The 23,183-nt window shown below is 44.2% G+C and overlaps 2 protein-coding genes across 4 annotated transcripts; one reads left to right on the top strand and one right to left on the bottom strand.

Moving 5' to 3' along the window:
* Positions 1 to 1,897: 1,897 nt before the first annotated feature.
* On the top strand, positions 1,898 to 9,697 carry LOC127317455 (ABC transporter B family member 25, mitochondrial). 2 transcript variants are annotated; one of them, XM_051348012.1, is made up of 20 exons: positions 1,898 to 2,220; positions 2,617 to 2,799; positions 3,758 to 3,944; positions 4,101 to 4,162; positions 4,467 to 4,510; positions 4,875 to 4,977; positions 5,110 to 5,217; positions 5,384 to 5,467; positions 5,572 to 5,632; positions 6,023 to 6,168; positions 6,376 to 6,492; positions 6,609 to 6,694; positions 7,011 to 7,099; positions 7,653 to 7,708; positions 7,813 to 7,893; positions 8,256 to 8,321; positions 8,399 to 8,491; positions 8,594 to 8,658; positions 8,932 to 9,067; positions 9,299 to 9,697. In XM_051348012.1, exons 1-20 carry the CDS (start codon positions 1,987 to 1,989, stop codon positions 9,428 to 9,430), a joined length of 2,133 nt encoding a protein of 710 aa, XP_051203972.1. In that variant the 5' UTR covers positions 1,898 to 1,986; the 3' UTR covers positions 9,431 to 9,697. The 2 variants fall into 2 exon arrangements, 1 of the variants encoding a protein (XP_051203972.1); XR_007861153.1 differs by lacking the exon at positions 9,299 to 9,697 and having other exon boundaries at positions 8,399 to 8,501.
* A 473-nt stretch (positions 9,698 to 10,170) lies between these two features.
* On the bottom strand, positions 10,171 to 11,588 carry LOC127317456 (thiosulfate sulfurtransferase 16, chloroplastic). 2 transcript variants are annotated; one of them, XM_071823173.1, is made up of 5 exons: positions 11,405 to 11,588; positions 11,240 to 11,316; positions 11,124 to 11,155; positions 10,538 to 10,591; positions 10,171 to 10,459 (listed from the first exon to the last, which is right to left on the bottom strand). In XM_071823173.1, exons 1-5 carry the CDS (start codon positions 11,503 to 11,505, stop codon positions 10,361 to 10,363), a joined length of 363 nt encoding a protein of 120 aa, XP_071679274.1. In that variant the 5' UTR covers positions 11,506 to 11,588; the 3' UTR covers positions 10,171 to 10,360. The 2 variants fall into 2 exon arrangements, with proteins under 2 accessions (XP_071679274.1, XP_051203973.1); XM_051348013.2 differs by having other exon boundaries at positions 11,085 to 11,155; positions 11,405 to 11,586.
* Between the last annotated feature and the right edge of the window lie 11,595 nt (positions 11,589 to 23,183).

Here is a 23,183-nt window from a genome sequence, read left to right as displayed (position 1 = left end):
AACCTCAACCATCATTAATCAACGGACTAGTCTGAGGCTCAATAGGGATGCGGTGTTGTTTACAAACCACATGTGCATTAATGTTTCCACTTAATACAATTCTAGCATGGAGTATAAACAGTTATCATAAACAAGTAAATATGATAATAACTATTTATTATTGTCTGTAGGGCATATTTCTAACATTATCGACAATCCGGAATGGAATGACATCGATCATGATTTAAAGGCTTTATGCAAGTTTGACCTTCGACGAGGATTGCACTTTGCATGCCCTTTCGCCTGCATGCTTCTCATGCCTCACATTCGTGAAGATGGAGATACGATCAAAATCACATGTCCTTGTGACAATGAGATAATTGGAGTAGTTTGTGCCAAGCATGAAAATGACGGTACTGTCATTTTAACATCCAATTTAGGTAGGCTGTGTTATTCAGGAGAAGTTGCAGGATTGAGGTGTTTGCGTCCTCGATTTTGAAGCAAATAAGAGATATTTGGATGTGTGCATAAAATCTAAGTCAGAACTACACATTTAGGTTTTACAGATATTTGGCAGATATATGTGAACTTGAGACCGAGTTAAAGTATAAACTACGTTTATTATTGTGTGCCATGAATTCTATATTATTATGTGCTGTGAGCTTCTTTGAATTATCTGATATATACATATTATATAGATGTTATTGGATTTGAAATTGATCCGCACAACAGCATGCGCCGATAGGTACCATACGAGGCACAGTTGTAGCACGTGTAATGGCACGACATCGTAATGTGCACCGCCTGTCCATGTAATGCGGCTTTAACCTTGTCTCCCGCATACTAAGAACGCACGGCGGATCGTATTTGTCGTGCCAAAATAACACGTCGGATGCGCACTTTATCCTACACAGTTACCCTTGGTGGCTTTTAAGTGCCACCATAGTGCGAGCGCGATTAAGTGTGTGCCTCCATGTTTAAAACTGATAGAGTCTGCCTGCGCTATTGTAGCGAAAGCTACATACAATCACACTAAGCAAGGTAAAAATATAAATAACTCACGAAAAGGAAAATGATGTATCATGAAGTTCAACTTCTTCGAGGAGGACTTCGACATTTTGTTACAGAGGTCATGATGACACAAGCACACACTAGGTTAAAGTTCTATCCTTCCAATCGTTGAGCCTATCCCAACAAAGGGCTAGCCAAACTATGAACTTAGACATTGAGGTGGCTGAAATTTCAGAAACTTCCCAGAGAAAATCAACATATTAGAACCTTTTGGGGGACCCGAGCACTAGTTAGGGTTTTTAACAACAAACACAACAGAGATCAAAGAGAAGCTTTAGTTTTCCATATTGGAGCAAGGTGTGGCCAAAATTATGGATCGGATTGAACCTCTATGGATCAAATCTTATGATCCTAGCTAGTGGAGTTGCAAAATCGTGATTTTACATACTAGAATTATATTGCACTGTTTAATCCGATAGCCATTACTTCACATCACACTGAGATAAAACACACCCACTTTGACTAACATGGTCCACCCAACTAAACGTTGACACGTTCCACGCTAACACTTGCCATCTTCTCTTAAGAAACACAAAATTCTTCAGATTTCCCCACTTGAACTGAAATATTTGTGATCTTGAAGTTTTGGGCTAGATTCAAACTAATTTCAAACCGAAATAAAATTAGGTCAAAATTCATCAAAACTAGTGGATTTTGATTATCTTTTTGATAGATCATAATGAAATTCCAAAGAAGTTTCGAAATTTTGGATAATTCGGCGACCGTTCGAAATTCCACTGGTATCGAAATTTCAAACTCCGGGGAGCATGGTCCGTTGTGACACGTGTCCAATACCTGTTGGGTGGCGAAAATAAAGCATTTAAATAATTTCATTTAATTGAGTTTACCGGCGAGGGGGCATCGTGGACAAGTGGAGTATTCTTCTCTCTCGCTGAATCCGCCGGACGGAGATCTCCTCCGCCGCCGGGGTGCGCCATGTGGCTTTCCTCCCGCCTCCACCTCTTCCGCGCCTGCGGTTTCGGCACCTCTACGGCCGCAGCCGTACGCCGGCGGCTCTGGGGGGCCAGTGGGCCGCCCTCGCCGAGGGCTCTGCGTAGCCCTCTCCTCGGAGGCATCCGACCAAATTATCTGCCCTTTCCTCGGAATGGCGCCCCTTTCGCTAGCCCCAGCTTCTATCTGCCGCGCGGCGCGCGGCCTCCACGCGAACTGGTAAAATGTGCTTGCCGTGCCTCGTTCCTGTTGTTCTTGATGCAGTAGTGAAATTGTCTACTTCATTGCAGATAACCAATTTAGAAGGTTAAGGATAGCCTTGGTTTCCTGGTATATATGTATGGAGTTTTATCTGTTTAGATATTTGAGATAAAATTAATAGGCTTAAGATAGTTTGTTTGTGCTCTAATTTATCAGTATAAAAGTGAAGTACAGGGTTTGCGCCACGCAGATGGAGTTTGTCTCTTTATTATTGTTTGTCTGATTCTGTGAAGTAATGAGTATATAGGTGTTGTTGCATTCGCACCACGCCTTTTACTTCCATCTGAAAAGATAGTTATTTGGGTACTTGTTTGTCAAATACTGGTTTTGTGATTCGTCCAATATCTGTTGCAGAGATGGCATGCGTTCTCCACATCAGCCAATGCTGTTCCAGCAGATGCCCCGAAAAAGGACATCGATGATCAGATAGCAGATACACAGATCCTCCGAAACCTTGTCAAGTACTTGATGCTGAATGACAGCCCTGATTTCCGTTTCAGGCTTGTGTTATCACTGGGCCTCTTAGTTGGCGCAAAGGTAACGTTACATGTTTAGAAAAATGTGAACTAACATGTTTCGTTTGTGTGTCTCTTATTGGGTTTCATCTCAATTCTCAAGCCTACACTAACTATTTTTGAAAAGAAATCTGTAGTAGAGGAGTTGACAGTATATATAATTATATTAATATGATAAACAAAAAATATACAGGGATACATAAGTATTTACAAGACACCACCACAAAACACACTGGACACAACACAGAACTCAGGGGACCGAGCTGATGAGAGTTAACAGTCTAACATCCCAGAATCAAGGTCCTCCTTAAGCCTACCTCAGCTTGCTTGGGACTAAAGGCTTTGCTGTTATTGCTGTTTCGGAATTATGAAATATAGAGTATCCCTATAGCGTTAAGAAAGATAAGGCAACACACTTTGATTGACCAACCCTTCTACTTCTATTCAGGTCATTAATGGTTTGCAATGTGCAATATCTTGGCAGTCCCATTTGGGCTGCAATCTTTCTCATAAAAGCTACCTTTAACCATCATACTGTACACTCAAGATCAATAGTATACCTGCTTCGTATGGATGGAATGCAGTACATTTGACATCCCCCTTTCCTTTCTTTATGGAAATGACACAATCTCATCAATGTAGAAGCTAAACGAGATTAATACAGAAGTTAAACGAGCATCCCACACCCAAAAGGTACCCCACATAGGCCTCCCTGAAACCCCCGAGTCACTAACGTGAACAAACTAGAAAAAACACCAATTTCTGTACCGGTTCTGGAAGAGCGACGAAAAAGATGATGTTTTGTTAATGGGTGGCCAGCTGGCTACAACTAGTCAACTATCATCATTACGAATCAATGAAACAATACCCCTGTACAGTTATTATACATGGCAATGGCATGATGATCTAAAAAGAGGAAAGTTACAATTTGAAGCTTTCACTCTGTTACCTGACCCTTTCTGTTTTTTAATGAACACCAGGTTATAAATGTTCAAGTGCCTTTCTTGTTTAAGCTTGCTGTCGATTGGCTTGCAGCCCTTGCTGGTACTGAAGCCTCACTGGCATCATTTACAGATGCTAATGCCACCATGCTGGCTCTCTTTGCAAGCCCAGCAGCTGTTCTGATTGGATATGGTATTGCGCGTTCAGGAGCATCAGCATGTACAGGTAATACTTATTTGTCACAAAATTTTCGTATTGATTCTCTTGTCTTCCAAAAATCTAGTGAAACTCCTTTCGTGATTATGGGAATATGCAATATTTTTACATTATTTCGTTCTTTATGCTATGATTTATTTATTATTGTAAATTCCCTCTTTCCAGAATTACGCAATGCTTTATTTTCTAAAGTGACCTTGAGAGCCACCCGCTCAGTCTGCAGAATGGTAAATTGTGAACCTTTTTTCATTTCCATGTACCACTTCTTTGTGCAGTTGTTCGATCATTTTTAGTTTCTTCATGCTATCTAGATGTTCTAATGCATATATATTTTGGAAAAAAAATTCGTGATATGTGTTGCTATAGTTCTCCAATATATTTATATCCATAAAAGGAACACTATCAGTGGCATCTGAACATTTGCATCCAGTTCCAGTTGTTGGCTTACTATTGACTAGTGATAAAATACTAATTTTATACTGATCTGCAGATGCTTGAAATATTACCATAATTTGTACTCATGTATTGCAGGCATTTCTTCACTTGCATGAGCTTGATCTTCGTTATCATCTCAGGTACTTAGAAAATGCTTGCTTTCTCAGTGAATAAATTATTCATTGTACTGACACACAACACATTATATGGCGAAAACATTACAAATATTAAGATGGTTCATGGATTATAGATTGCTTGTTTGCTTTGGCCAATGATATACAATGATACTATGCTTAAAGAAGTGATGAGAACCCTAGCTTAGGATTGCACTTATTTTAAAACTATCAACTCAGTGAGGGATTAGTTTGTACCCTGTACGTCAGTATTGAAACAAGTTATAAGAAATCCAATACTGATAGCTGTTATATAATTGGTGGGTTTTGGCACTAGCGGCATGGAGACTATTTGAGTTCTGATGTTTCCTTACACATGTTTGTGCTTCAGCCGGCAAACTGGTGCTTTAAATCGCATAATTGACCGAGGCAGCCGTGCTATAAATAGCATTCTTACAATAATGGTATTCAATATTGTCCCCACGATACTAGAGGTACTCATAAGTCCATCAGTTGAACTGTTGCCTGTGATATTGGTATCTTTGCTTTGGTAATTTACGCCATCTGTTCTTTGGACTCTTTTTGTCAGTTCACACCTTGCTTCTATTTTTACATCTCATTGACAGATTAGTATGGTCTCAAGTATTCTGGCCTACAAGTTTGGTTCAACTTTTGCTTGGCTTACTTCAGCTTCTGTTGCTACATATATTGCTTTCACTTTGGTTGTCACACAGGTGAAAACACTGTATTCTGTCATCATCCTCATGACCTCTTAGGGTCTTCTATTCTTCCTGTTATGACAGACATTCAGTTTATCTTATAATGGTGTTTTTGTAGTAATGCATAACTCTGATCTATGTCTACCTGTCTTTATAACAACTATTATTATTATTACGACAGTGGCGGACTAAGTTCAGGACAGCCATGAATGAAGCTGACAACGCTTCTAGTACCGTGGCAGTTGATTCCCTTCTGAATTATGAGGTCATCTCGTGGTTTTATATCACTCTGATGTCTGTTACACCAAGTTACCCTCTTGTATTGTTACTGTAACAACTTCTTACCAGTCTTACTTTGGTTGTATACAGACTGTAAAATACTTCAAGAACGAACGATTTGAAGTAGAGAAGTATGACAAATATCTAAAACGTAAGTATGTTTCTTGGGAGAATTTCCAATGTAGAGTTGGAAAGCACATCCATATGCTCCTTTCTTCTTCTGTTTGACCCACTGGTGTTAAATTTGTGGTCACCTTTCTAAGACAAGCAGCACTGTTTTCCTACATACGGTAAAATTATGATGTATATCATCCACATCTGGATATGTTCAAATCTGTTCTCGAAAAGGAAAAATTAGGATTACTGTTGCATTCTGGAAATGATCTTTATAATCTCAAATATAGTTCCGGGGTTGTGTGAGTTGTATAGGAAGTGCTTCACATATTTGACTGATCCCAACTGGCGAGTAAAAGTGGCTTACACCATAAGTTTATTTTGTTAAATATATTCAATATATTAAGTACTTCTTCAATATGCTCAGAATATGAGGATGCTGCACTCAAAACCCAAAGTAGCCTTGCCTACCTTGACTTTGGTCAAAATGTTATATTGAGCTCGGCTTTATCCGCGGCAATGGTTTTGAGCTCCTATGGTGTCATGAGTGGTGCTCTAACTGTTGGTGATTTGGTAATTCTCTATGTAAACCATCTGTGTTTTGTATCTTCTACCATTACTTTTTTATCAGTGATATTGTGAAAAGGTGTATCTGAACTGAAAAAAAATCATTGTCTATTTTCACCATGACTTAGTGTGAAACTTCAGTTCTTCCCACCTTTTGTTTTTCTGTAATCTTGTAATGGCATTTAATAATTGTGATGAAATATTGTTCTACAGGTCATGGTTAATGGACTTCTATTCCAGCTCTCATGGCCTCTGAATTTCCTTGGGGGTGTCTATCGAGAATTTAGACAAAGCCTTATTGATATGAAGTCCATCTTCCAGTTGCTTCAGGTAAAAGTTTGTAATCCTCTATAAGTATTGCTTTGCTCTTAATGACTTTCAGTTCTAATTTATCCATACATGATGATCTGACAGACTTTAGGGCTATTATTTTCTTGTTTTCTTAGGAAAAACCTGGAATAAAGGATGAACCTCATGCAGAACAATTGCAGTTCAAAGGAGGATGCATTGAATTTGAGAACGTTCATTTTGGGTAGATTTTTTCCTTCATTAACTTGTCAAATGCCATGAAATTGTTGTTGGTTTTCCAAAAGAAATACAAATGTGTGTATCAAAGCAACAGACTGCTAAGGAGACTATTTTATTTTAACCATTAATACAACTAGATGCTGCTGTTTTTTCTGACCGCAATTAGTGCTAAGAAATTGTTTATTACGATTTTTCATAACTATGAAGAATTAAGTCTAGATACATCATTAGGAGGTCCACCAAGGCATTAAGTTGAATGAAGTGTGTCGAGTGTAAAGCAGAATAATCTTATTTACTGTCATACTCTCATTGACTACCAGGTACATACCTGAAAGAAAGATTCTTGATGGCGCCTCTTTCACTGTACCTGCAGGAAAAAGTCTGGCAATTGTGGGAACTAGTGGCAGCGGTAAAACTAATCTCTTTACTTAGTGAATAATGTTACTGCCTCCGTTCCAATGAATAAGGCATTTTTTTTGAAAAGTGAGCTAAATAAAGTTTGACCAAAATTTTAGAAAAGACTATTAATGCCTCTTTCACTGTAACTAGACCTCAAAATAGGTTCCTATTAGTTATCTTATGTTCGTAGGAGCTGCAGCCTCTGAATTGGGCAATTTGCATAGCGAAAGATTCAAGCCGTGGTAAGTACAGTGGTATTCGCTGAGCTTACAAGGCAGGACATCGGTGAGAGATTGCAGTGTGACTGTACTCTTGGATAGATTGGTATGCAGCCCCAACACAATGCAAAATTTCCTTGCTCGCTTTGAAAGGAGAAGTAGGGGCCATAGTCGATTGAGTCCATATCTTGTGCACTTGATTGGCAACATGTTGTGGAGATTTTGCTTTATTTGTGGGCCATGAAATAGCTGTTACTGAGTTTATTTCAGCAATGGCATTAACTAGCACCTCTCAAGTTTGTGTAGGTAAGTGAGCGTATTCATTAACTTGACCTTCTTCTACAGGAAAATCAACCATACTTAGACTTCTGTTCAGGCTTTTTGATTCTACTTCAGGATCGGTAAGTACCCAAAAACATCTTTCTTCCTAGCTGTTTCCTGCTGATGATTTTACATACACCAAACTTCCACTATTGTGATGATTCTTGTCATATTCTTCCTCTAGATACGTATAGATGGGCAAGACATCCGGAGCGTCACACTAGAGAGTCTTCGGGATTGTATTGGTGTTGTACCACAGGATACCGTTAGCCTCTGATATTCCATCTCCGTCAATGCTCAAATTTACTTACTCCTACTCTCCTCACTGATTATTCATTAGGCACCCAAACATGAATTTATTACATGATACCACTTATGGCTAAATATCCTTGTAAACTTAAAGCTTCTACTGCTGTTATGGATGGGCATCTTCTGATATTTCTTTATTAGGAACCAACCATGAATCCATTTTAATGAGAAAATACCAAAACATGCATGCATGTGGGATCTTTTAAGATAGAGTAGATTGTAGTAGTTGCTAAGCCAGATAATGTTTCTGGGAATTAGGTTATGTCACTAGGCACTGTTCCTACCACAACTGAGCTTACCCCATTAATTTCACTGCAGGTACTTTTCAATGACACAATTAAGCATAATATAAAGTATGGGCGGTTATCAGCAAAAGATGAGGAGGCATAGTTTTCTTCCAATACATTCTGGAGTTGCAGTCATATGCTTGTTCTGGAAAGCTAACGTTCATTTACATATAGGTATATGATGCTGCTCGGCGTGCTTCCATTCATGATGTAATCATGAACTTCCCTGACAAGTATGACACAGTTGTTGGAGAGCGAGGATTGAAGGTGAGACAATGTATGGTCATGTGGGAACTGGGAAGTTTTGTAACTTATTGTACACCCTACAGCTCCACATATCTCTTTATTTTTGGTTCTGCCATTTTGCAGTTGAGTGGTGGTGAGAAGCAGCGTGTATCAATTGCTCGTGTATTCTTGAAGGAGCCTTCTATTCTGTTAGTACCACTTGCTTTTACTGTCTCGCTCCCTCCTCACATTTGGAGTTCTGTGTCAACTCACCTTATTGTTCTTAATCTATTAAGCAAGACACTGTGTTCTACTAATTCTCATGCTGTTATCATTTATGGACTCATAAGATGAAACAAAGATAGGCCTGCTGAATGGATTCTGAACTAAGTTAGATATTCTCATCAAGCATGTTTTTGCAAATAATGGGCTTCTCTAGCTAACCTCTGACTTGTTTACTTTTGTTACCTGAGTTTTACCAGATTATGTGACGAAGCTACAAGTGCTCTTGATAGCACTACTGAAGCATCAATTCTTAATTCCTTGAAGTCTTTATCCACTGATCGAACCTCAATTTTTATCGCTCATCGACTCACAACTGCAATGCAGTGTGATGAGGTATGCACATTCACGAACAGTACTATCAGAGAACTTTGTGGGGATTGTTGCTAAGTTGGCACATGTGCCGGTGTGCGAATAATGGCCGAACATGCTAAATCTCAGCATGCTTTGAATTTATTGATCTTACTGAACATCGAATCTTTCCAGTGTATTCAATAGTGATGAATACCAGTTGGAGTCATCTCTTATGTGATTCCTAAAGAAGTCATGTTGACTGTCGATTTTCAGATCGTTGTCTTGGAGAACGGAATGGTAGTGGAACAAGGCCCGCATGATATTCTCCTGTCAAAAGGCGGGCGATATGCTGAACTATGGTCACAGCAGAACAACGGTGATGCCAATAATGCTCTTGCTGTCTAGAGCTTGGATATACCAAATAGAGTTTCCCTTCGCAAGTGAAAGTACAGCCATTATACAGGTCTCTCCTCACATACTATGCACAATGAGTGCTTAGAATTTTAGATACGGGAAAAAAGAAATTTACAGTTTAGAATAAATTATCCCATTTGAAAGGCAACATTTTCCTCTGAGAAATATTCAGAAATATTGGAATACAGCTGTCAATGTAACATTTTTGTATGTGAAATAAACCTGGTAAATATTTGATCCTTTCAAGTGGAATCCTTACACCCTGGTACGCATCTGAATGATTCATCTGTAAAACTTGCACATGCATTTCTTGCTACAAAAAAATGTCATCAAAATGATTCAGAGGCGTTGTCAGCAATGAATTTGAGCTGCGCTTCTTTCCACTTTGTGTTTCCTTGCTCTCGTGGTTTTCTTTGTTGGATGATTTCTGTCAGCACCATGTTATCTTGTTCAGCCGATATGGCTTTACTAGCTTAAGCTGGGCTACGCTTTCACTAGGAACAGAAAACATGAATTAGTAGTATTGCAAATTTGCAATAGCATATCACCCTCTTTTTTATATATATTGCCATCTGCTTTGCTATGGATAACGCAAGTTTCACTACAACAACACCTCCAGGCAATAAGGCGACTGACAGTAGTGATCTTGTTTAGGGATGAAAAGTTCTACGTTTTGATTCAAATCACTTTAATCTGTAGTGAGAAAACTCAACTACCAGGGCACAAACATATGATATAGAAATTCCTTGTCGATTTGAGCACCTTGTCGATTTATTACATCATGTTCCTTGAACTCACATACACTTGTAAATTCGAACCACTTTGGTGGCTTTACATGGACAACAAGAAGAACGCAGAAAAGCAACTAATTTATTCCACTTAAATTGTATATGATGATCACAAATTGGAACTCTGGATAGCTCAATTAACAGATGGCTGTTCATCATTGGTGGGTTGCTGAGTTGCACTTTGGAGAAAGGCACGGTAGCCGCCTTGAAGATTCCTCACGTTCTTGAATCCCTGCACATCGAAATTTCGGTTATGACACTACTAGTAGATCTGAGTACTGATTGCGATGGGCAAGTTTAATTAAATTACAGCGTTTAGAAGGTCTGAACTCGCAAGCTTGGATCGCGTGCCTGTGAAGCAACCCTATACAAGAACAAGGACCCAAAATGAGAGAAGAGTACTTGAGGTAAGGTCATTGTTTGTAAAATTTTCGTAAGTATATTGACAACAATGGTCAATGATGAAGATTAGAGGCTTTGTGATTGTCTAAAATATTACCTATTTTTCACAGGAGATGATATATTATTAGCTCTAGATTAAACTTTCGCTTGGAGTGCTATATATTGTACTCCTTGTGCTAGTAAAACATCATCAGGTTTGACAGTGCAGGGAAAAAAGAAATTACCATTCTTATAAGCATTATACTGAGATAATTAGAAGAAGCAAAGCCCTTATATATTTCATGTGACAACATATCTTAATTAAAATATGCTCAAGTGTGTCCTGAAAGACAGTTACAGATCTAAGATTACATGTACTATTAACTCGGGTCAGGTAGTACTAATCGGTAGTAGCTCCTAGCACAGGTGTACATGAGGGGACTCATGTGCATTAGGGGCCAGGAGATGAGAGTTACCACAATCAAGTGGCTTTCCTTCCCATAGAGAGCAGCTACCTCTTCTTCGAAGTGTGGATTCTTCTCCCTCCCTTGGTATCATAACAGAGAAGCAAGTAAAATCAGCTGGCATACATTTAGGAAGTAAAAAAACGTCTGTTCAATTTACAACATACCCTGGGGAGCCACGTAGACGTAGTAGGGAATGTTCTGAGCGCCGGTGGCATGCCCCTTGTCGAAGTCCTCGGACATCCTGGACATTTCATACCCCATCCATCAGAACTATTTGCCACAGGAGGAAGGAAACAGATAGAGCGAGTGAGGAGGGGAGGTGTGTTCACCTCACATCGAGGTAGCCATAACCGGAGCTCACTAGCGTGTGTGCTTCGTCCGCGTCGACCATGGGGATGGTGATGAGCTGCTCCTTGTCAGCGGTAGCCATCGGTGGTGAATCGGTGATTTGGGGCGTATGGCTCTGGCTAGTTTGGTGCCTGTGTGTTGTTAACCGCAGTTGCCATCTGGAGCCCCTTCATTTATATTGGCAGGGCTGGAACAGATACGAAAAAAGTCTTCTCCTAGTTTCCTTTGTTTTGGTGTCAGCAATTATTTATCTAGCAATAAGACAAGTAAACACGATAATCTGATGCAACATCGACATCAACACATCATGGCCAACCTGGTTTGGGTTGGCCTGAGAAATCCGATGCACAAGTAAGCTAGTTTACATGCCACTTGATGACAGCTACTTTTCTTTTTTAGAAGTCAACGATTTGTTATTTCTCCTTTTCTCGGATTTGGTTGACATTTTTGTTTGTGCGTTAATGTTTGGAAGAGTTATAGTCTCTTTAATTTTGAATATCCATGAAATGAATCCCTATGAATAGTAGAACCGCTATCGATCACCAACAATCTCCACCATATCTTCAGCCTCATGCATGTTGAGTGTGTCTCTGAAGTCTGAATTCCTTTTCTCCTTGGTCGCAGGTGGACTCCAAGTTACCCACCTTCTCTCCTGGAGGTCGGCGACCGATCTCTTCCTTGGAACAGCGCCAGATGGAGACGCGCAAGTCCAGTGTGTGCGGCTTCCATATTGTTTCCAAACCAACGGCTCGTCTCGTGCTTGCGTGTACAATGTCTACAGGCGAGGTGCAATGACGTGGAGTGCTGTCATTGTTCGCATAGTAAATATGAGCAGGGCCTAGACAAAGTACACGACACAGTAAAATCGTGGAACAAATATCTGGCTGCACCAGTGGTATCCACGGAGCGCAGGCTTGCTAGCCACTTAGCCAGCAGACAGTCTTCCACAAGTGAAAGACGCACTCTTTCCACTTAGCCGTTCCGATTTCAAGTTGCAACTGTCTTCCTATCATATAATCCTTCCGCCATTTTGGAACCTGGGTGCGCGCGCACCCATTTACGAAAAGTTCAAAAAAATGCTATTTAAAAGTCTTAAAAAAATATGAAGTAAAATTTTGCATGTACATATTATGTTGATACTTACTCGTGTGAGTTTTCACGAAAAAATACTATTGTGTGTGGCATGCATAAAAATGACAAAATGTCCAAATGAGAATAGTGAATAGGAATTTTACTATTCACAGGAATAGGAATTTGCATTTTGTCATTTTTGTGTAGATCACACACAATGGTATTTTTCCGTGAAAACACACACGAGTAAGTATCAACATAATATATACATGCAAAAATTTACTTCACATTTTTTTGAAACTTTTAAATAGCATTTTTTTGAACTTTTCGTAAATGGGTGCGCGCGCACCCAGGTTCCATTCACCATTTCCGCCATATGACGCCTCTTTTTAAAGGCAACTTCATCTACAGGAGTGACGTCAGCAGTGATGTTACCCATATGGTTGTTACGGTCAAAACCCACCGGCGAGCAGCGACGGGCAACACAGTAGAGCCGGGAACAACTTAGGGCTGCGGCTGGCCCTGGTCCCTCCGAGCGACGGCCCGCAAAGCCTCTGGTACACACGTCCGATGCTGATGCAAGGGCGTGCCACCTGACCTATACCTGGTCAGGAAGGTGATGGAGATGCCTCGCTTAGTTTCCTGCATGGCATACACGTAAACATTAAATACGAGCCTCGATCGGCTCTCAGGTTATCCTGTGGATCGGCTCAAGGAGCCGATCCACCCATGATTCGTACGAGGTGCACGAATATATGGTGGTCCTGCTTGATCAAGATAAAGCTAAAACGATCTACGACGATTTAGGGTTTTCACCGCATAATCGGATCATCCTACTCATGATTGGGCCTCGCGGCCACGCACGGTGATCGTAAGCCGATCCTAGACAAGGCCTAAAAACCAACACGAGGTTGATCCCCGGAACATCCTGTCTAGGACTAGCAAACGACACCCTACGTGCCGCTGGATCCTCCAACCCTTTGTAAGGCCTAACTATTGCAGATATTAAACTAATCCTTGAAGAACAAGGAGCAACCGTGACGGATCGGATCTACTAAATAAAGATCAAGCGGGGTGCCGCCCCCACACCTAAGATAGGTGTGAGGGCGGCTAGATATGCAAGGGTTGCACTACGATAGCATATGATACGAAGAACAATGCTAACCCTAACATATCTAAGATAACTACGTTGCTCGCCATCAAAAAGGCTTCGATCGAGCAACGCATGAACAACATGAAGCTTGTGCTGCCTAGATCGCAAGATGCGATCTAGGCAGCATGATGCTTACCGGTAGAAACCCTCGAGACGAAGGAGTTGGCGATGCGCCGAGATTGATTTGTGGTTGAACGTTGGTTGTTGTTTATTTCATAAACCCTAGATACATATTTATAGTCCAGGGGACTTTCTAACGTGGGAATAATCCCCACCGTGTACGAGACAAACTCTAACTTTAAATCTAAGATGCGATCTACTATATTACAGATACACGGGCACGCTAGCCCAAATGTTGTGCATATAAAGGCCGATTCACGTATTTCTTCATGTATATTCTTCAAGTCCATCTTGATCGCGGCCCACCTCTGACTCGGTCAAATTCTGGTGATAACACATGCCCCCCTGGTTTTGGAATTGGTAATTCCAAAATCACTCTGCTTTTTCTTCGTCGGGTCATGTCGTGGCAGAACCGTCGCAGTATCCTTCATCATGATGCCTTGCCTTCTCAACTTCTCCGCGTGACCTGGCAGTTTTTTTTTCTTTTAGGCACCACTTCCTCGGAAACTGCTGTGGCATTGAATTTCCACTATATCCCCTTTTATTTAACCGCTCCAAACAGTTGGCTTCTTCATCCCCTTCGCATTAGCACTCCCAAAAGCCCTCCTGCGCCACCATGTCTTCTTCCTCCTCTGCTTCATCGGATCTTTCCACCCAGTCCTCTTCCTCTCGCGAGCCGACGCCGGACCCGAACCCGGCGGAAGTCCACGCGGCCAACACCCGCCGCGCCATTGAGGCCGGGGAGGAGTCTAGCCATGACTTCTCCATCTGGTCAGAGGACGACAAGTCCCTGACCGACGGGGAGAGCGACCTCCGCTTCCTCGCCAACGGGGAAACGGAGGAGGAGAGCGACGATGATCGCTTCTCCTGCGACGACTTCACCTCTCCTGAGGAGGAGGAGGAGGAGACGGAGGAGGAGGAGGAGACGGAGGAGGAGGAGGAGGACGACACCCCCTCCGACGAGCCGCCGGCCAAGCGGTTCTGCCCCTGGCCGGGGAACCTCAGCGACTTCGATAGCGACGACGACGACGCTGACGAGGAGGATGAGGACAACGAAGGCCCGGTCGGCGGCCACTGGAGCAGCGACGACGAGCCCGCCGGGAGTAGCGCCGACAGCGGCGACGATGGCGATGACGAGGGCAGTGACGGCCCGTAGATAGGACTTCCAGCATAGGACCAGTAGTAGTAGATGGGGCAATGTATCCCCTAGTATTTCCTTTTGAGATCAATCAGCTCTTTATGTAAGAAATCCTGCTTATCAATGAAGAACTTCTCCCAATTTGATTTTGCCGATTCCCTTTGAGCTTAATTTAGCCGATTTCCTCTCATACTGATCTTGCCGATTTGTCCCCTTAGCCAATGCGTAATGAGCCGATAGCAACGCATCGGTCCTTTAAAATCCACCCTTCAATTCTTCAACTGATGATTTTAAAATCTGGTGGATAATGTAGAGCCTTCAGGAAAGCCTTTGAATTCTTCCAACCAGACCTAATGATCTTCTTCAAACACTCATCATTTTGTGAAGAAGGTTGCGACGAAAGATCAGCCGATGGTACCCCAATCGGCTCCTAAACAGAGCATCTACCAGGCCTGCTGCCCCCCGAGCCTTACTCGAGGCGAGAATGTCAGTGAAGATGTACCCAAACCGATCACTGGACTTGGCGGAGAAACTTGGTGAAGAACCGATAGACCTTGTATACTAGAGTCGATGGCTGCGGCTGCGCATCGGCTTCATTTCTTAGTTTTTTTTTACTGGCCGATTTTTCTATCGGCCCCCACTATTTCACTGCAATATTTCACTGCACACATGTTCACTTGCAGATGTTCACATGTTCGTCTGGTTCGGGTGCCCCCCGAGTCGAATCTGTCAGGTAACTGCAGATATCGGCTCTGTAGTTCAGCCAAGGCATTGTATTTGCACGTCGGCTCTGGTAGGACCAATGTTGATTCTTCTTTAACTTACTAGCCGACGTAAAAAACCGCTGCCAAGTAGATTGATGCTGAACACAAGCAGAACATGTGGTGAGGATAATTTTGGCCGATTGCTGAAAATCGGCCTCCATATTGATCGAAACGCTCAATGAAGGTCTTGTAATTTTCCTCCATAGATTTTTTGGGGCCGATCACAAGGACCAGCCTCGCCATGTTTGCTCATAAGTTGGTTCTTGCTACTCGGTCAGGCCAGTGGATAAAACCAGCCTAACCCTTCCCTTCATCACGTCGATGCGCTCGCAGTCGTCCAAATTGATACCTGAGAGGGGTTCTTGGCCTGCTGCTTCCCACGCGTTCATGCCAGCCGTTGAAATTTCGGCTGAGTCATCAGCCTGGACGGCCTCTACCTCATCTCCATCCCACTGTATTATGCATTGGTGCATCGTGGAGGGAATGCAACAGTTGGCGTGGATCCAATCCCTTCCTAGCAGAACAGCATAGGTGCTCTTGCTATCAACGATGAAGAACGTCGTAGGGATGGTTTTCCTTCCTACGGTCAGATCCACGTTCAGAACACCCTGTGCGTCAGACGCTTGGCCGTTGAAATCGCTCAATGTCACGTTGGTCTTGATTAGATCCGAGCTAGAGCGTCCCAACCGACGTAGCATAGAGTATGGCATAATGTTGACTGCCGCTCCGGTGTCCACCAGCATCTTATTGACAGGCCTCCCATCGATATAACCTCGTAAGTACAGGGCCTTCAGATGTCTGTAGCTCCTTTCTCGTGGCTTCTCAAAGATAACCGGCCGTGGGCCGCAGTCAAGTTGTGCCACAGGTGCCTCGTCTAATCCTGGAGCACTGAACTCCGAAGGAAGGATGAACACCATGTTTGTGCCAGCCGATGTTTCATCATCGGCTTTCCTTTGCTTGGGGCGCCACTCCATTTTCCGTGGTCGACCCTCTTCATCCAGGGTCCGCTGGACCTTGGCGGCCAGATCAGGCCGCGCTTTCCTTAGCGTGTGCAGGTATAGCCTTTCGGCTTCCTCCAAGCCACGCAGTCGCTGAACCCTGCGCTTTTGAGAACGGCTGAGTCCATCAGGGCACCACCTTGGACGGTGGTACCTGTCTTCTTCTTCTTCTCCCTCGTCTTCTGAATCCTCAAGATCTTCCATCCGAGGGGACTCAGCGCGTTTGCTTTGTGGTGGGAGAGACCCTAGACGTTTGAACACGGACACGTTGGCTGCCTCCTTCTTCTCCTGGTTGCATTCTGGGCAATTGCCGATTGTAGGCAATCGGCTCATTCCTGAGTCCCAGCAGTGTCTGAAGAAGGGGCAGTCCCAGTGCCTACCCTCGTCGTCTCGCTCCCTCGACTTTTCCCTGGCACGGCGCTCGTACTTCTCCTCATCGCGATCATGCCGACGATGTCTTCTGGCTTCTCTAGCCAGACGCTCCCTTTCATCATCATCGCTGGATCGTCGGCGTTGGTCATACTGACTCACGTACTTGTTGAGGAGGTGATCAGAGAGGGGTCGCTGATATCTCATGTTCTTCACTTCTCCCTCTGTGATGTAGCGCTTGCCGTCGTGTCGGAGCCGATCGCGTGGAGCGGCTTCCTCTGTGTCCTTGCTATGAGATCAACTGCCCTCATCTCCGTCCTTGCCAGCGTGGTGTCCAGGTTCTACCATGTTGATGCTGAACGAGGATCCCGGCTGGCAACCTTCGGGGTGAGTGCACTCCACCATGTTAACGGCAGGGAAGGGGTGAGTGTCGACCTTCATGGCGTACTGGTTGAAAATCAGACGTCCTTGTTCTATCGCCATGGGAGAGCGAGTTATGCCATTTGCAGTATGGCTTTCCGTTCAGCTCCTGTACCGTAGGGAATTTGAGACCTTCGGGTATCTTCAACTGCTTCTCCTTGAGTAGGAGGTCGAAGATTTGCTCATTTTTGGTCACGTCAAAATCAAACCCTCGGGGCGGGCCTGGTGGCTTAACCCATTTGCAGGACACGGGGGTTGCCCCCCGAGTCCATTCAGCCACTGCTACCTCTTGATCTCCCGCAGAAACTTCGTCTTCATCTGCCTCGACCAGGACCACTGCACGCTTGAATTTGTCCTGGTATAAGTCCGGGTGGCGCTGTTCATATGCCGATAGTTTCTGAACCATGTGCGCCAGTGAAGGGTAGTCTGCTTGAGAGGCCATGTCCTTGATTTGTGATGCAAGGCCCACCACTGCCAACTCGACTGCTTCCTTTTCAGTCACACGAACCGAATAACATCGGTTCCTAAGATTTCTGAAGCGCTGGATGTATTCTGCCACAGTTTCTCCACGCTTCTGACGTATTTGTGCTAGATCGGCAAGGCCAGACTCGGAAGCGTCTGAGTGATACTGCATGTGGAACTGTTCTTCCAACTGCTTCCAGGTCCGGATCGAGTCTGGTTGCAACGAAGTGTACCACCCGAAAGCCGATCCCGTGAGGGACTGTGCGAAGAACCTCACGCGTAGTGGATCCGACGCTGAGGCCGTTCCTAGTTGTGCCAAATATTGGCTCACATGCTCGATGGAGCTGGAACCATCTGATCCACTGAATTTGGAGAAATCAGGGAGCCGATATTTGGGTGGTAGCGGGACCAATTCGTATTCGTTGGGGTACGGCTTGGAATAGCCGATTGTCCTTCTTTTCGGCACCATGCCGAACTGGTCTCTCAGGATCGTGCTTATTTGATCCGCGGTGCTGGCTGTAGGAGTCGAACTCTGAAGATTCGCCGGGGTGGCGTACTTAGCCAGCCATGTTTGCTTTTCGAGCTCTGAGCCAACTGCAGGAGCTGCGCTCTGGAGGTTTGTTGGAGTGGCATACGTAGCTAGCCACGTCTGCTTCTCAAGATCTGTCGCTGACGTTCCTCCTGCTTTCCCAGAAGTCCCTGATGTTGCGGCCTGGTTTGTGAGCGCCCAGTTACCGCAGTCTGGCACGTATGTGCACATGTACCCGTGAGGGATCTCCTTAGGCACCTCATGCAAGAACTGGCAGTCACTAGGGTCACCACCGATCTTGTAGACGACGAATGCCGGTGAATTCGGCACTTCTGGTGCTGCCAACGCAAATGGCAACGGTGGACGGGACTGGAGTGGCATCTCTCCTTGGTGTGTCCCGAGAGCTGGTCCTGACGGAGAGTACTGGTGCCTCATGATCTCCTGGATCACCCGGAGAGCGACACGCTCCAGAGTGTTCACCAGGTTCTCAGAGTGGCGGTGCAGCGAGTGAGCCACCAAGTAGTTGATCTCCTGACGTAGGGACCGGGTGCGTTCTTCTGACGGGGCAGAGAGGTCTATCCCATCGAGTGCACCATTAGGCGAGAACCCCTTCCACCTGATGCCATGCGAACGGGTCCTGTGAAAAGAGCCGATGAGGTCGGCTTCGAGGATTGCTTTGACCTCGTCATACTTCTTCTTGAGCTCGTCGGTCAGATCCTCGTACGTGACTGGAGTGCCGTCCGCCATCTCAGATGTAGATGGCGATGTGGTTGATGAAGAAGCTTGTCCCACCGGGCGTGCCAGAATGTGTTGCGGTCAAAACCCACCGGCGAGCAGCGACGGGCAACACAGTAGAGCCGGGAACAACTTAGGGCTGCGGCTGGCCCTGGTCCCTCCGAGCGACGGCCCGCAAAGCCTCCGTACACACGTCCGATGCTGATGCAGGCGTGCCACCTGACCTATACCTGGTCAGGAAGGTGATGGAGATGCCTCGCTTAGTTTCCTGCATGGCATACACGTAAACATTAAATACGAGTCTCGATCGGCTCTCAGGTTATCCTGTGGATCGGCTCAAGGAGCCGATCCACCCATGATTCGTACGAGGTGCACGAATATATGGTGGTCCTGCTTGATCAAGATAAAGCTAAAACGATCTACGACGATTTAGGGTTTTCACCGCATAATCGGATCATCCTACTCACGATTGGGCCTCGCGGCCACGCACGGTGATCGTAAGCCGATCCTAGACAAGGCCTAAAAACCAACACGAGGTTGATCCCCGGAACATCCTGTCTAGGACTAGCAAACGACACCCTACGTGCCGCTGGATCCTCCAACCCTTTGTAAGGCCTAACTATTGCAGATATTAAACTAATCCTTGAAGAACAAGGAGCAACCGTGACGGATCGGATCTACTAAATAAAGATCAAGCGGGGTGCCGCCCCCACACCTAAGATAGGTGTGAGGGCGGCTAGATATGCAAGGGTTGCACTACGATAGCATATGATACGAAGAACAATGCTAACCCTAACATATCTAAGATAACTACGTTGCTCGCCATCAAAAAGGCTTCAGTACGAGCAACGCATGAACAACATGAAGCTTGTGCTGCCTAGATCGCAAGATGCGATCTAGGCAGCATGATGCTTACCGGTAGAAACCCTCGAGACGAAGGAGTTGGCGATGCGCCGAGATTGATTTGTGGTTGAACGTTGGTTGTTGTTTATTTCATAAACCCTAGATACATATTTATAGTCCAGGGGACTTTCTAACGTGGGAATAATCCCCACCGTGTACGAGACAAGCTCTAACTTTAAATCTAAGATGCGATCTACTATATTACAGATACACGGACACGCTAGCCCAAATGTTGTGCATATAAAGGCCGATTCACGTATTTCTTCATGTATATTCTTCAAGTCCATCTTGATCGCGGCCCACCTCTGACTCGGTCAAATTCTGGTGATAACAATGGTGACCAATTATTTCACAAAATTATGAAACAAATATGAAACATAATTGAAATATAACTAAAACACGAATATTTTTGTGAAACAAACTGGAGTGACGTCAGCAGTGACATAATCAGTTTCACCTTTTGTCACAATGTTTTACAATGTTTTTCATGTATCACTTTAGTTTCATAAAAATTTCACTTGTGTTTTAATTATTAATTTTATATTAGACAAATGTCAAAAGGCTCACCAATCTCAAAGCAGGAAGTGTACGGTAGATGTGACACCGGTAGGTACCGTTGCTGGTAAAATCGATGTGTTCATAATCCATATAGATGCACTCTTTCCACTATAGGCTTCCTGGATCAAACGGGAGTGCTTTATTGAAAATAGCGGCATCATATGTACGTTGATATGATCCATTGTACTCTTACACATAGAGAGAGGTAAATACGCTCAACAAGTGAGGATATACAAGTTACGTGCTGATCATTGTTAAGCTTCATGCACTAGCTACTTGAACCAAAAGTCCGAACTGATGGAAAGGGCTAGGCAATCTACTTTATACACGTCAACACCCCCTCTCACGTGTGACGGGAAGATGAGAAGACAAGTCAACACGTGTAGAGAGGCAAAGAGGCAGCGGAAGGCCGGATACACACGGCAGGAGGCTGCCGGGATTTTTTAGAATAAATTGTGAAAGCCAGGATTTGAACTCGAGACCTGGGGCTCTGATACCATGTTAAGCTTCATGCACTAGCCACTTGAACCAAAAGTTCGAACTTATGGAAAGGGTTAGGCAATCTACTTATTATAACACCCCAAATTTTCAAAACAAAGAAACATTCATTTTCCCTATTTACAAATTTTGGAACCAACAAAAACTTTTATTAAACTAAGTTAGGAGCATAGTGCTCATGCATGTGTGTGTTGATTCTTGCCATGATTGTTTGTTGAAGTATTTTGGAAATGATCTTAAACCCTAAACCCTACCCTTTTCAACATCAAAGAGAAACAAATAAAAAGAAAACAAAATAAGAGAAAAAGCATATGAGAGCAAATAGCTATCTTTGCAAATACTCAACTACGCCATATTCTACCTTGTTTAGATGACTTGAAAAACCTCAACAAACCCAACCTAGTAATCATCAACTAAATCAAAGGTGAAACAAAAAGAAAATGAAAATATACATAGAGGCATATGGGAGCATATAGCCAAAATTGCAATTCTTGTCTTATGCCCTCTTTACTTTACCAAAATGATTTTAACCCATATCTAAACTTAATCCAACACTCCATGAACACCAAACAAGGACTTTTGGTCAAAGAAAAAGAAAATAAAATAAAAATAGGAAATACACACATGAGGCTATGGCCATTTTTGTAAATCTTTGACCTAGGCCAATTTGGCTTGTGCCATTGGTTGGAGAATGTTACTAAACACTTAAGAACACTTTTTGCATCAAAGAAACTCAAATCAAATCAAATTTGAAATCAAATTGAGCTCACATAAGATAATGGTCAAATCTGCAATTTTTATCATGACACCTACTTTGAGCCTCTGCATTAAGAGATTATTAAACTAAAAAACCTCAACTCTTTGCACCTCATCCAAGACCACATCAAGGTGAAAAACTTTGGTAAAGCACACCCCTGCAAATTCTTGCCAAATTTCAAATTATGATCAAGCCAAGTGGCAACATTGAAACAAATTCTAGATTGTGCCAAATTTGAAATCTCACAAACCAACTCAACTTTGCACCCCACCACCACCATCGTGTGCCAAATATTATGTGAATCAACTCCACCAAAATTCATTTCAAAATTTCAAACTTCCTCTCTTGCGGCCATTTGACCGAACACCTGGCAGGCAACATTGCTGCCAACTCTCTACACCCAAAAACCCAGCGGTTTCTTGCCCTAACCATCAACCATATGTCACCATTAGTACCCTCTCTCACCCATTGCATCATGCCAGGACCAGAGACACCCTTTATTGTACAAAATAAACAAGGACATGATCATGCCGAAGCATGTCATGCACCCAACATGCCACTCCTCTCTCTGGTCCACTCCACCGTGCACCACCTTGCCAAACGACTTCCTCTCACTCTCCTGGACTCACTGGTACACGCCAACGTCAGAGAAGAGCACCACACTGGCCCGCACGAGGACGCCCAGTGACGCCCAGGCTCGCAAGCACTGGACGCGCCAGAGCGTCGACGTGCCTCGTCACCCCTGTCCTCCCTTCGACCTCTCCTCTCGTCCGTAGCACCACCTCGTCACCCTCTACGCGCTAGACAAGCCCACCTACGCCGGAGAGGACGCTCGCCGTCATCACCATCAAAAGTCTCTGCCGCGGTACTGCACGGTCGCATGAAGATGACGACCTCCTCCGTCCATCCCCGTCCTCGCCATGACGCTCGATAGCACTGCCTCGACGTCGCCAACACCTCCCTGACGTCGCCCTGCCCATTCCACCACCGTAGCTTCGCCTCCCTCCTTGACCTGCCCGCTCCGCCTCGGCCACCACTCGCCGCTATAAAAGGAGGAAGCCCCGACCGCAAATGAGCACACCACTCCACTCCCCTCTCCTCTCTGAGCTTCCTCGACACCTCTCCGCTCCACATTATCCACTCCGCCGCCGCAATTTAACCGGAGACCGCCGCCACAGAAGCTCGATGAAGGAGAAGATCCCGGCCACCTCAGCTCCTCCCACGACCACAATTCGCCTCGCCGTCGTCGACAACATCGAACACCGCCGACGCCTAGCCTCGCCGA

This window comes from Lolium perenne, chromosome 7 (genome assembly GCF_019359855.2).
Source record: "Lolium perenne isolate Kyuss_39 chromosome 7, Kyuss_2.0, whole genome shotgun sequence".
Taxonomy (NCBI): domain Eukaryota; kingdom Viridiplantae; phylum Streptophyta; class Magnoliopsida; order Poales; family Poaceae; genus Lolium; species Lolium perenne.
Note: the sequence above shows the minus strand (reverse complement) of the source record. Positions and strands in the feature narration are given on the sequence as shown.